The sequence below is a fragment of the Protopterus annectens genome, chromosome 4.part0, assembly GCF_019279795.1.
Source record: "Protopterus annectens isolate FY-2018-M chromosome 4.part0, PAN1.0, whole genome shotgun sequence".
NCBI lineage: Eukaryota > Metazoa > Chordata > Ceratodontiformes > Protopteridae > Protopterus > Protopterus annectens.
Window position 1 is genome coordinate 408431585 of NC_056733.1, and position 15000 is coordinate 408446584.

At 39.3% G+C, this 15000-nt stretch overlaps 1 protein-coding gene across 2 annotated transcripts in view; it reads right to left on the minus strand.

Annotated features, from left to right (window-relative positions):
* The window catches only part of LOC122799354 (adhesion G-protein coupled receptor D1-like), a 689306-nt gene that overhangs the window by 227851 nt on the left and 446455 nt on the right, over positions 1-15000 (minus strand). For both annotated transcript variants that reach the window (XM_044068349.1, XM_044068348.1), the window contains 2 exons: positions 892-938; positions 687-810 (listed from right to left, as the gene is read on the minus strand). In XM_044068349.1, the coding sequence (XP_043924284.1) occupies positions 687-810; positions 892-938 (171 nt within the window). The remainder of the gene's footprint in view (positions 1-686; positions 811-891; positions 939-15000) is intronic.

A 15000-nucleotide genomic window follows, 5' to 3' on the forward strand; every position in this document is an offset into this window, starting at 1 on the left:
AGTTCTTTAGTTTGTAGTCTTTTATTCAACACAAAGGTTAAAAACAGTTAGCGCTTTCGGGTTACTTCCAAACTCTTCTTCAGTGTTGCTTGAGACTGGCATAAAGACAAAATACCAGAAACAGATAAGGAAGAAACAACACCTTACATGCACAGAAACAATTGTATTGCTTTAGTGGTATCGTGCATAGAAACAATGACACAAATTCCACCAGTAGGCAGTGAGGCTGTTAGATGCAAATGAGATGACATTATGTAAAAGGAGTTACAAAAGGATTACATGCATATTAATGTATAAAACTTAAATAGAACAGGACAGCACAGAGTACTTGCTAAATTGCCAAACTAATAGAGGACAAATGAATAAAGGGAAAGGAGGGAATTAAAATATCAATGATAAGAATTGTCACTGCAGATCTGATTCTGTACTCCAAATAAAATGGCAGAGAGGATGAAACTGTAACAAAAAGGGTTCAAGAGGGTGAGTGGTCCATGGGAATGGATCAGAGGTGGATGATGACTGCAAAGAAGTGCAGGTGATGGTTGTAATGGAGAGAAAATTGTACTGGTGGAGAAAGGGATCTGAATTATGTCAGCACATGGTTTGAAGAAATTCTGCTGACCACATCACAAGCACTTTGTGTCAGATTATGCAATTTCAGGCACTGATGCACAAAGTTCACATACCTCAAATGGCACAACCTGCATTAGGATTCCAAAGTTGGTCAGGTGATCACATTTGCATACCACATTGCTTTCATTGTGATGGAGCAGAATGCAGCCTTCAGATGACCACACAGCATCTTTTTCCCTGAAATTACATAGCAGTATTTTATTGTTAAAAATAATAAATGTAGCTGGCTATGCTGGTATCATAGTAAAGAGACATTACCTGAAATCAAGGAAAGCACAGTGCAGTGAGATGTTTCCCTCTGAAATCTAAATTAAAAGAAATAAGCAAAGTAAACATCTGTCTTTTGTAAAAACAAAATAAAATTATTCAAAAGATGCCATTTATTCTGCTGAGCAGGGCAAAAATGTTTATCTAAGTAATAACTGAGTAAACAAGCAGTCAGAATTTAAATAGATACAAATAGTAACGTCTTTCAGCTTTTCCCGGTTAGGGGACGCCACAGCAGAACTCCGGTCCACTAATGATTGGCAGTGGATTTTTTATGGTGCCGAGTTGCCAGCCTGACACCCAACCTTCGAAGAAGGCACACCCATTCACGCATGCACCTACATGCATGCCTTTAACGTCACTCAACCTCAGGGAGGATATGCAGACTCCACACAGAAGGCGCTCCAGCCAACGGGAGAACCTCTTGCTGTGAGGCGACGACGCTAACCACTGCACCACCGCTGCATACAATTTAAATAGATACAAATGCATTTAAAAGAGTGAGAATAAAATGTGTACAGACAAAAATTAAGAGCAGATAACCTGTCTTTGTAGTGCATAAGGAGGGACCCCTGACTGTGACCCAGGTAACTGATGTTTAATTAGCAGCCCTGCCACTGGAGTGTGTGTGAAGGGTGTGGCCCAATTACCTCTCCAGGTGGGTAGGCAGCATTAATCACACTTGGGAGCACATTTTGCATGTCTTATTTCCCTGTTGGAGATGTGAGGAACTGCCTTCTGTGCTTTGTGGGGAGAGACAGGACTGTTTGAAGGGAACCCCAGTTGTGGAAGTTCGGGGATGTTCTTGATGGTTAGCCCATTGCATGACCCCTGCCCTGCATTTCACTAAGTGCATGCAGAGATGGTATGATACAAAAAGAATAATGGCCTTTCTTGGTTGACCCTCATTCTGGTGATTTGGAACGAATGGGCTGATTGGCTGGGGTGGGGGCATATAATCAACAGACAATGGGGCAAGGTAACACAAAAAAATTAAGGACAGATGGAATACAGGTAGAGAAGATACTAACTGTAATGTGTGCATTTCATGAATTCTAACACAAGTTGTTGTATACATTGAACAGCTATTATTACATACCAAGAGTCTTGTAAGGCATAAGCCCAACAGGCTTTTGTTTTACAAGTTGGGATGTACTGTAATATCTGTTCAGCACTCAACCTAGCATGTACTATTACACATATAAAATGGCTTCTTTTAACTATGTGGTTATTTTATGAAAAAAGACATTGTAGGTATGCATTCTACATATTTTAGTGCAGCACTGTGGTGGATGGTTAGAAGTGCTACCTCACAGTGCTTGGCCCTCTATTTTGGTTTTCAGCTGAAGTGCGCCATGTGTGAAGTCTGCATTTCCTCCCTATGTCCTCACAGGAGTTTACTGAGTGTGTGTGTGTGTGTGTGTGTGTGTGTGTGTGTGTGTGTGTGTGTGTGTGTGTGTGTGTGTGTGTGTGTGTGTGTGTATATCTTATAACAGCTTGGTGTTCTGTCCATCAGTACATTTTTATGTCTTCCATCTAGTGAGAGTTGAGAGAGTCTCCAGTTGCATATATTAAATATGGTTTATTATCAAAATTTTAGACAGCAGTCAGTTGAACTGTGGTTGTCGAAAGGCTGTTTTCCAGTTCATGTAACTCTGAACCAAATATGTTTGACTCCACAACAGCGAATGCTAGTGCTCATATACTGTTGTGAGATTGATGCTCTGCTTGGAGATCGCACTACATTGGGGATTGGGAAATGTACCACTTTCCTCACTGTAGTGAGATCTCAGAGTTTGTATATATAAGTAGTAGGGAGTGTGTGAGGTGCAGACCCCACATGGGGGATTTAGGGAGACTTGCCCCCCTGCAAAACAGTTGGAAATCGCTGGAAGGCAAGGTAAGTTGCGTAAGGTCGACAACGTTGAATATCGACATGTGAACATTACTATTTCTGTTACTTTGCATAGCTAATGCTTTTCTTTTCACTGTTTTTTCCAAATAAGGCATTATTTGACCGACTGAGTTTCAGAATTTTGATAGTAGATCATTAAATATATATATATATATATATATATATATATATATATATATATATATATATATATAGGTTTACTATCATATCACCATAATGAACAGTGATGAATTGTGGTAATATCTAACCTAAACCACAAAATTTAAAATACCAAACACAAAAAACCTCGAAGTGTAGTGACTGCAAATGTCGAATTTGACATTTTTGAACAGCCACCACACTTCCAGTAACAGCAATACCGTCTGTTGCACAGCAAAGAATGTTTTTTTGCAGGGTGGGCAAGCCCCTGCACCCCCCACACCCCCACTTATATATACAAACTCCGAGATTGCACTACAGTGAGGGAAAGGGTACATTTCCCAATCCCCGCTACAGTGCGATCTGCACCACAATGTCGAACCTTACAACAGCGAATACTGTATTGCATTTGCTATTGCAAGGTTCGATATTGTGTCATTCATGTTTACGTAGTGCAAATCAGCACTTTCACACAACTGTAAATCGCACAAGTTGCGATCGAAAAAATGATGTACAACCTATATATATATATATATATATATATATATATATATATATATATATAGATATGTGTGTGTGTGTGTGTGTGTGTGTGTGTGTGTGTGTGTGTGAGTGTGTGTGTGTGTGTGTGTGTGTGTATATTATACACATATACATAGCTAGATGGATGTTCATTTGGTGGAACGTTAACTTGGTCGACAGACTTTAATGTGTGTTCAAATGTTGTGGTTGTCAAGTGCAGAATTTCTTGACTGGGGTAATGGTCTCCCTGCCCATCCGTATTCATGTTTGATAACTCTAACCCTGCCCCTAAGCCCAACTATAACCATATACATTACCTTACAAGAATCCCTCTCCCAAACAGTAACACAATTCAAATAAACCTTTTATCTAGTGTTATTGCTAGGATTATTTTTCCAAAGTTCACTCATCAAAAGAGAGAATTTGTTTTCCTTCTGTGATTAGTGTAGTTTTGGCCATCTGTTTTGCTCATTAAAGCAACTTTTGACTTGCATAAGCTGACTTAATGAGTTTCAAAGCTTATACAAGCCATTGTTTGATAATGCACTTAAATATGATTATATAAGCATCCATTGAATGAGGTTAATTGTAGCACAGTTCAGTGATGCTGATTGGTTGGTTCACACTCTGTCAAATCACCAGAATGGGCACTATCATGGGTGCTACAATGGGGAAGTGTGGAAATACTGTGTCCACTATAAATGAGGGATCAGGAGTTGGTAGAATATGATTAGTGAAAGGTAAGTTGACAAACTCTAGCTCGGTTGTCCTGAAAACCATATATGATATAAGGGAGAGAGAGTAAGAGTAAGGCAGATCCACTCACACATGTATAAGGTCTATTACAACATTTCTAGTGCAGTACTTAACCCTATGCCAGAATGACAAACTGACTGTATCCCTTTCTTTTGCATGTTGGTGTTCTGACATTGAGTGCCTGTTTTCCCACTGGGAAGTGCGTGGCCTGGACATCTACATCACTTTAACAAAATCTCTCAACAATGTGGCACCACATACTGTGAGGGAGTATATAAGGCAAATTATAAATAAGAAACACTAGCACTGGGAAGAGTTATATAAAGACTGTCTTGATTTTCTCTTTTTGCCTAGCATACAAGAAGAGCATCAGATGTTGCTTACCTGAAGACTGGAGGAAAGGGTTCCCTGGCTCTTGCACACTACACTGCACTGAGCTGATATATCCACACCTTTGAAGCAGTCTCTCACTAAACAGGTAGTTATACATAGTGGCATGAGGGGTTCCAGTTACACATGCTGACTACTACAACACCATGTCTGCTTTTTGTTCAGTGATGTTACATAGTCTATTAACAGTTTGTCCAAGCAAAGTACCAACATAAAGGCATATACTCACCAAAGACATTCCAAAAACCTAGAAAGTGGCCTATTATGAATTTAATATATTATGTGTAAATTGTTTCCATAGATGCATACTTTTTAGGTAGATACCTATAAAAGAAATAAAAACATATGCTTGTGAAATATTAATAGAAACATAATCTCAAGTCAGTCTGTTAGTGGAATTTTTTTTTCCAAATATACTCAGAGTAGCAGAAAAATCCTTCTGATTAGGCATTTGTAAATAGGAAAGACAAATATTAGCTGTTGTTTGGGACTTGAATCTAACAGACAGAATTAATGGACATGCTCCACCTCAGTAAATCTAAATCCCTTAGAGCCACGCGCTCGAGGGACTTGAGCCTCAGCACAGAAATAAATAGAACATGGAGGGACAGATTCATAACCCAGAGGCTCCCTTCGCTCTGGAATAGAATTCCAATTCTTGTTAGGCAGAGCACCTCACTCACTCTCTTCAAGAAGAATCTTGATGAGTGGATGGGGGATCATAGGTTTGTCCCAGGGATTACTTCCGTGTCACTATTAGACAGAGGCGCAGTAAACTAAACTTTAAAAAGGGCACAGTATACTCAAATCAAGGGGTGGCGTAAGCCAAACACAATCGTGCTAGGCTTATAAATGCCCCAGGGCAGATAGCCTAGTATGAACCTATGAACCTATAAATCTTCCAGCATTCTATGCTGGTGTCACTACATCTAAACTAATAAAACCCTCTAGGCAGTTAGGTGCTGATTTTTCATTTAAAAGCCTGTTTCCTCTCAGCTAGTAACCTCCTAGCATGGTGATTAAAGTCAAATTACACACACACATGCAACACACACACACACACACACACACACACACACACACACACACATATATATATATATATATATATATATATATATATATATATATTTATCTCTCTCTCTCTCTCTATATATATATATATATATATATATATATATATATATATATATATATATATGGGTCTACTTGTCTACTTCATTTGATCAAGTTACTGTAACAGTGAACCTGAAACTATTGAGATGATAACAACAACTGTGTACAAGACCGATGGTGTACAAGAGCGAAACCCATAAGATGGAAGAAACAGTCATGGACGTTAGACATCATGATTTAACAACTATGAATTGCATGATCTTATGGGGTTTTGTGTCTGTACACCATGGGTCTTGTGAATATTCATTTTTGTCATCACCATAATTTCAGGTTCGATGTTATGGTAACTCAGTCAGCTGAAGTAGACCCATATACGCACACACACACAGCTGCTCTGGTGGTGCAGAGGGATAAATTCCTAACTATGGCCTTGTCAACCCAAGTTCAAGTAGTGGCTCGGGCAACTAATGGAGTGTCAGGGAGGACATTCATTAATGATGGTGCTGCTTTAGGAGAGGTGTGGTCCAAAGAAGGGAGTTGATCTTGGATGAATCAACAAGTGTGGGAGGTGGAGCAGGGAGTGGATAGGACATCTAAAAGAAAAAAGGACGGAGGTGGACATGGTTGAGACCCCAAGATTCCCTTAGTAACCAAGACTGGCCCCAGGAATACCAGAATAAATCTGGGGGGGGGTAGGAAACAAGCTGATAGACCCAGCATGGACACGGGGTGCTAGGGGCTGGGCCAGTGAAAAGAATATCCAAGAGGGAGCAAAAATATGTATACATAGAATGCCTTCTGCTTAAGTACTATTTTTTGAAACTTGTAAATGTGTCAGTAAGCTCAGAAGACTAAAGCTTTGAGTTGTTAATGAGCTGTTTCATGTGCCCAAGGAGCAGGATTTCATTCCTTCCACCTATCTTTGCCTACTGCATGATTCTGAGCAAGTCATTTAACCAGATAGTGTTCCTGGGGCATCCCTGAAAAGAGACAATTTGTGTATCTGGCTTACCTTGTCAACCAATGGGTAAAATTTAAAAAGAAGAAACTATTAACTCCTGCTTGGGACTTGAACCCAAGACCACCAGTACAGAGTTGATATTCTCCTTTGGTGTTTATAAGTTTGATAATGCTTCAATATTGAAATTTTCAGCATTCATGCCCCTTTTAAGTAGTACAGTTGTCACTTCTCAAGTTCTGGTAAAGTGATCTTTGTACTTCTATTATATCACCTTTTGGAAATGAAGGCAGTTAACATTCATTAGACCTGCCTACTCTTCAGATTCATCTTATTTCCTTTCAGAAAAAAAAAACACTTTTGCTCTTCTTCTATAATATTTTGTAACCACTGTAGTTATTTAACATAACGCCATCTCTGTAAGTTGGTTGTCACTCAGGTGGATGTGAAAGATCCCATGGCACTTATTGAAAAGATAGGCGTCCTTTATTAAAATCCACAATATATGATATATATATATATATATATATATATATATATATATATATATATATATATATATACACACACACACACACACACACACACACACAAGCTTTTTTACCATATTTACAGTTATTTGCAATTAACTTACACATTTTCAAAAAACTCACCTTTTTTATTTTAAACTTTTGATTCCCGCACTCCTTTTTCCACAACCAAAACCTTATTTTCGTCATAATTTCTGACAGTATCCATTTCCTATTAAATTTTATCTTATTCACCCTTCTGTTCCAGACAATCCATATTATACAAAACAATTTTTCATGTAAACTATCATTTCTTCATATTTTCATAATATTCATATTCTGTCATGTCCATGCTTATACTTTTGACACTTTTCATTCCTTTTATATTACCTTTTACACATATTCTCTTCCCATAATTGATTTACTCTCTTACATTTCAGTAGTCTATATTTCCCCACAATATGTACAAACTCTTATTTTCTTATATGGCATTTTTCCTTTACTAGAAGTCTATTTATGGGCACCACAGGAAATCTATATATTCCACATATTTTTCACTTCTTTTCATTCTTGCTTTTATAGCTTTTATTTTCCTTTCTCCCAAATGCTTCCAAGGATAAATATAACAACATTTTTCCATTATATTTTCATATCAATGTGAGGTATTGCCAGCTATGCCAGGAGAAGGACAGTGCATGTGTAACATATGCCAGCAAAGCTAGCTGGAGTTTTGTAAAGAATTATATGTCATTTGCATATCAAACTGATTTGTACAGATGCTTGTGTTGAAAAATGCACTTGTAAAGCTGCTTGTGTTAAAAATGTACCAGCAATGGATCCTGCTGGACAGAAAAAGAAATATACCTCAATGTCAGACTGTATTGCAACTGTGGACATTAATATTGTAACAGAGGATATGGGAAGAGAAGAGATAAATCTCAGTCCAACTAACTTTTAAAAATAGATTAAAATTAAGTTACCTTGTAGGCCATAAAGATTGTATCTTACAGTTCTGATTGCAGCCAGAGATGAAATGTCTGTAAAAACAAGCACTAGGAATCCTACTGTATTGTCCTTAGCAGTGAACTAATTGCTCTCCTGGAAAGGTGGAAGTGTTGAAATGGTTTTATGGCTACCAGATGCTATAACACATCTTAGCAAAGCTCTTTGTGTATGGTAAAGACTTCCCAAAGCAATGTATTTCGGCTTTCCCAGTTAGGGGTCACCACAATGGATCACTGGTCTGCAGATTGATTGGCAGTGGTGTTTTTATATTGTCAAGTTGCCAGCCCAGCGACTTACCTTCAGAGAAGACACACACATACATGCACCTACCTACGTCTTTAAAACTCACTCAACCACAGGGAGGACATGCAGACTCCACACAGGAGCAGCTCCAGCCAATAATCGAACCAGAGAACCTCTTGCTGTGAGGCGACAACGCTAACCACTGCACCACAGCGGCCATGGTAAAGACTTCCCCATAATACCAAATTTCCCCTAGTAGAACAAATACTACCTTGGGTCTCCCTGAAACAAGGCTATTAGCACAGTTGGGCTAACCAGTTTAACAAAGGATAAATAAATACAAATTTAAATAAAAAATGCATCATTATGAAATGTAACATCTTCATATCTTTGCCTACCCTCTTCAACATCTGTGTTGAATGGGCACTACAAATTCCTTGATGAATTACCCCTGTCTTTTACCTCAATCTGTTCCCTTCCACTTAAATATGATAGTCTGTCTTTACAAAACATATTTCTTCTAAAAGATTATTCATCCTGGTTAACACTACTTTTGCTCTACTATTTTGAGCCCTCCCCACCCCCACACCACACACATTTTACCTAGTGTAGAAGTCAACATTACTCTGTGGGGCTATCTTTCCCATGATGATTATTCATTCAGCAAATCCACATATTGCTGAGGTACTGGGAGATAACAGATAAGCACCATCTGTCCAACTCCATTGTAAATGTTAAGAATGATTTTCAGTTGTGTTTCAACTCTTCTGGTCATTTCTGGATGTCACATGTGCAGTATGCAGTTGAACACTAGCCCCACTGTTGCCTCAATGAATTTAGTGCTGGATTACAACATGCTGTCCTCACACAAGTTGAGCCAAAATTTGTGCACAAGATCTACTGTATACATGATCAAAGCATCAAACATTAAAAAAAAAAGAAATTAATGCTCAGAATTTTAAAAGCAGCCAAGTTCGGTAATAACATTTCATATTTTTGTGGCTGAGTACAACAGCATGTCCCTTCTGGTCCAGTGCCAACCCCTACTTTATATACCCACATTAAAGCTACACTATCTCATGGAAAGGGGAATACATTCTTGCAGACATTAAACACTCTCCTTTCTTCATGAGATTGCATGGCATTTTAGGGAGACTATAACAGCAGGGGAATATGAGTGGCATAGCCCCACTTTTTATGCCACATGCTATAGTGCATGTTCTCTAGCTAATCCTTGAAACATGCAAAAGAAAATCAAGAGTTTTGTAGATGGGGTAAGGCTCATGCACCCCCCCCCCATGTGGGAGGCTGTGCTCCCACTCCACTTGCTAATTATACACACATATATATATATATATATATATATATATATATATATATATACATACTAATTCTAAGATTACATAATTCCCCAGGAAATACCCCCCTGTGCTTGGGACTATCAATCTCACACATCAACCAACCACCTCTATATGTTGACCAAAGTGGGTTGATGATATAGAGGTCATTGTAAGTCAAATTTAATCTATGCTAGGCAACCCGTGCGGAAAAAGAGAAAGTAGAAAAAAGAGGCAAGGAGCAAGTGAAGAGGAAGAAATCAAAACCTAACGTGAAAGGATTGTAGAAAATTGCTATAGGAAAAAAGAAGAGAAAGGCAGGTGTTGACTACATGGCTCAAGCTGTGGATGTACAAAACCTGCTGCATGCCAACGGTATGCTTGCAAATTTAATACGCAATGAAAACAGTGGGATTAATAAGACTAATTGTGATGAAGATCTTTCCTTTATAACAATTGATAGAGTAGATATTATTGTATTAGAAGATGAATATTCTTCAGATCTGGTCAGAAAAGATTCTCTTGTAATTGAATATTCAGGTATTAGAAGAACTGATACTTACTTCTGCAGAGAAGATAATGAACATTGAATAGTGCTACGCTTGCCAGGAGCAAAAACGGAAGATGTGAGACAAGCCTTGGAATGCCTTAATGTAAGGAAGTACGGGTCTTTTTTTATTCATGTTGGTACAAATGATCTCATCCACAAGGACACTCTGACTGTTAGAGGGAACTTAGTGCCTTCATAAATAGTACAGCCTGTACTGGTGTTAGGACATATTTTTTTAAAAAACACGCATAGAAAGCATAGTCGGGTCACTATGAATGAAAATATCTTTTTTGATTAAATACCTACGTGGAAAAACTGTCCCATTTGTAAAAATGGAAATGTGTAGAGCATCTAAACCTAGTTTTGGGCACACATGTTCAGACAGGGTGGCATGCATTTATCAAGATCAGGAAAGAGAATTTTTGCAGCAGATATTTGGCAATATTTGACAAACACTAGGCAGGATTTTTGCTTGGTAGAAAATTTAACATTTCGCAGATAGCAACATTTGATGCATCTCTGATGGTTGTTAATGCTATGAGCATTAATAATATATTTTTTTACTGGACAATTTGCCATGTTTCCAGAAAATTTATGCTGTTATTGTTTGTGAAACATGGTTAAAGAACAATGACTGGAAACCAGTTCTGTCAGGGTACAAATGTGTTTACTGTAACAGACATTCTAACAAAAAATTAGATGGAGGTGTTATGATAGGGATTAAAGATAGTTATGAGACCTGTGATTACTACATGTTCAATGATAACACCAATAATATAGACTGTGTAACTGTGACAATAAAGACAATCAAGGAACCTATACCAATTGTTAGAGTGTATAGACCACCAAAGACAAGTGCTGATGACCTAGAGGAATTCAAAGATTTCTTGAATGAAACATAGTAGGGAAGAATAATATTAGCTGGGGACTTAAATTTACCAAAACAGACTGTAATAATATTGATTCAACATCATTAGTAAGAAAATTATTCACAATATATGTTCAGGAACAACAATTGCTTCAGACTGTAAAAAATAAATAAATAAAAACTAGGGAATAGACCATACTAGACTTTGTTTTCCTAAAGAAATTACTGTTACTTCAAGCTAAGTTTTACCACATTGATGTGCAGTGATCATTCAGTTATTAAGTTTAATTTCTTGCTAGATAATTCTGCCAATCTAAACCAATATCCACAAGATTAATTATAGATTATATGGAAGCAAAACAGTTACTATGTAAAACTAACTGGAGCAATGTGTTCAGTAGAAGAAAATGGAGATGGAATGTGAAAAGGTTGTACTACAACTTTGAAAACTGAAATAAACAAGCTGGGCAAACAAATTAAGCATAGTGTGAGACGAGATCAAGAAAAAGTTGAAGACAATTTATATAAAGATATTGAGCATAACAGGAAACCTTTTTATAGACACATGAGATGTGGAAGACGTAAAGACATACAATTTGATAACTGTGTATAGATTCTAAAATTTATTCTCAGACACAACAGATTATAGGATATATTTACAAAATCTTATGCAAAACAGTTTGCCTCCACAAAGGGTGTGATAAGTTGTCGTACTGATATCCAGGTAACCTCAGACACTGGAATCAAATTAGATTATATTGAAAAAGATCTGTGCAAACTGGATCCAAAGAAAGCACAGGGAGGAGACAGAATTAGTAACAATAACCTAAGAATACTTCAGCTAGATCTTACAGTACCATTATATCTATTATTTATTAGGTCATATAAATAAAGGGAAATTCCTCATGATTGGAGACATGCGCTTATTAAACCTGTCTTTAAGGGAAAGGGGAGTAGGACAAACCCAGTGTCATATAGACCCTTAAGTCTACTTTCATGTTGTGGAATAATAATGGAGAAGGTAATATTGGATACGTTATTGTCAGAAATGGATAGGTTGGGACTTGAAACTATATATCAGCATGCATATGTTGAAAATAGATCTATTACCACCTGTAACATGATGTGCTATAATAATATAACAACTATGAATGAAAATTTGTGTTGTGATGTAATTTATATTGACTTAACTTCAGCATTCAGCCCCTGTATGCAAATCAACCCATTTGCAGGAGAAATCCATGCAAATTAGGTGATTTTGTGATCCAGGAAGCTTGCAACCGGCCTTGCAGGACTAGTGCAATCTGTAGAAATGTACTCGGTTAGTAACCGAGTACATTTCTGCAAACTCCAAAACGGAGCTATGACAGCTCCAAATAAAAGCTGCATATCATGTAGTAAGCATGCCAATGGCCATTGCAAACAGTGAAAAAAATACAAAAGTCAACTTTTATTTTTTTTTAGCTGATCTCAGCTGTTTAAACATAGGGCAGCGGCATGCAAATGGGATCGGGGGGAAATAACAAAATAAACCTAAATTAAGCATTCTAACTAAAAATCAGTATTCTGCCATGCAAGTCAATGGCAGGCAGAAGACAACATGGCCAATGAGTAGTGGTTGTTAAGGGGGGAGGCTCAGTGTGAGACATGTAACTGTGCATTAGCAGGCAATCCTATGCAAATGAAGGGAATTATAGTGAATCCCAGTTTTCCCCAGCATGTGAGTCAGGTCCCAACAGTGTAAGAGTAGGAATAGTTTGGTGCAAGCCTAGGAGTTAGGTGACATCATGGAGGGGGTGTCAGGCATACTGTAAGCAGATTGGAGCCCTGTGGCTCGGGTTTGCTAACAGCTTAGCACAGCTAAGCAAGGGGGTGTGTCTGAATCTGCCTAGCACTCTTTACATTGCCTAAGAGGGTGTGCGTGCTGCGCACAAGGTTATAAAGGAAGAAAAAAAAAGTTAAATCAGGAAATAGCAGCACTGTGCACATTTGAGCACTCTGTTTGTGCAGCGCACCCCCGGGCTTAAACAGGAAGGCAATGGAAGGGAAAACAGCAGTAGGAAGGTAATCAAGGAGAACTAGCATAGCTGGCAGGTGAAATGTATCAGAATCAACCAATTACACAGGCAGCAGCCCAGCCCAGAACACTACTATAAACTATGCAAATACCTTCCCCATTGGTTTTTCCCACACTCTACACCACCGGTATAACCAAACAGGGAACTTTTAACACTCATAACAGCAAAATGATAGGGGCTGCAATAGCTATCATACAACAACTTGTGGAAGAGGCTGAGGGTAGTGAGGATGTGAATGCTGTCCACCAACCCACAGTGAGGAGATGGAGAAGAGTGTACAGACCTAGGGTAACCTACCAGGTGCTACAAGATAGTGGAGCACTATAGGGTAGACAGGGACCTCCTACAGCAAATTGATGAGCTGTGCCAGCCACGCCTGACACACAGAACTAACAGAGGGGAACCCATCCTAGTGGATACCAAGGTATGTGTAGGCCTAAGAATACTAGCTACAGGTACCTTCCAAAGGCCAACTGGGGATATGACGGGGATCTCACAGGCATCAGCATCCAGGGTACTCCACTAGTTCCTGGATGCCATGTCAGCACATGTCAGTGAGCACGTATATTTTGCCAACATCCGTGAGGCGTTGGCCAGCAATATGCAACTGTTCCACCAAATAGCAGAATACCCTGAGATAGTGGGTGCTATAGACTGCACGCACATATGCATCAAAGCACCAGCCAGTGGGCAGGGTAGGGTCTACATCAACCGCAAGGGCTTCCCTTCCATCAACTGCCAGGTTGTGGGCAATGCCCAGGGCATAATAATGAATGTGTGTGCTGGCTGCCCGGGAGGCTATCACAAGTCCCACATCTGGCATCTGATGCAGCTGTACCAGAGATTTGCTAATGGGGACATCCCTGACTGTCACCTAGTGGGGGATGATGGATACGCACTGGAGCCATGGCTGATGACACCCATCAGAAATGCACACACACCTGAACAAGAACTCCATAATGAGGCACATGCACAGACCAGAATTATAGTAGAGCATGTGTTTGGGATGCTCAAGTCACGGTTCCGGTGCCTGGACACATCCGGTGGAGCCTTGCAGTACTCACCAGCTACATGTACCTAAATTGTCCTCGTATGTGCCATGCTACACAATATGATCCTGTGGAAACAGCTGCAGCAGGAACAGCACGGGGCAGGGCCACACAGCCCCCCACCATTGCCAAGGCATGCACAGACAGAGTGACTTGGAGGAGGAACAACCTGAGCCTGCCTCAGTAGGCAGAAGGAGGTGTGCCCAGTATGCCTTGGCCTTGGCAAAGAGGCAATGCATAGCACATACACTGACACAGGAGGGACACAGGGAATAACACCTCTCTCCGACTCTCACATACAGTAAAAGGGATGTCAAACATTACACTACCTGTGCTCAACCATGTGTAGGGAGTGTACTATGTGCAGCCGACACAGGCAGCCCTGCAGCAACACCCTTAATACTGAGACATCCACATGGTCGGTGACTCACACATGCCAGTCAGGTGGGTTCACATACCTAACAACAGTCGCAGCCAGCAGGACAGGTGTAGACAAACACAAACAAAAGCTGTGCTATGGCCTCTGAATGACGCCTATGGGTAACCTCCACCCCCATTCCTACACAGACAGACTACAGCAGGTCAGGTAGTGGGATGTCAGTTCTGAAGGGTAGGAAGTCTGAAACTAATATATAGGTAAATAAAAGCTAAGATCAGCTGCATGAT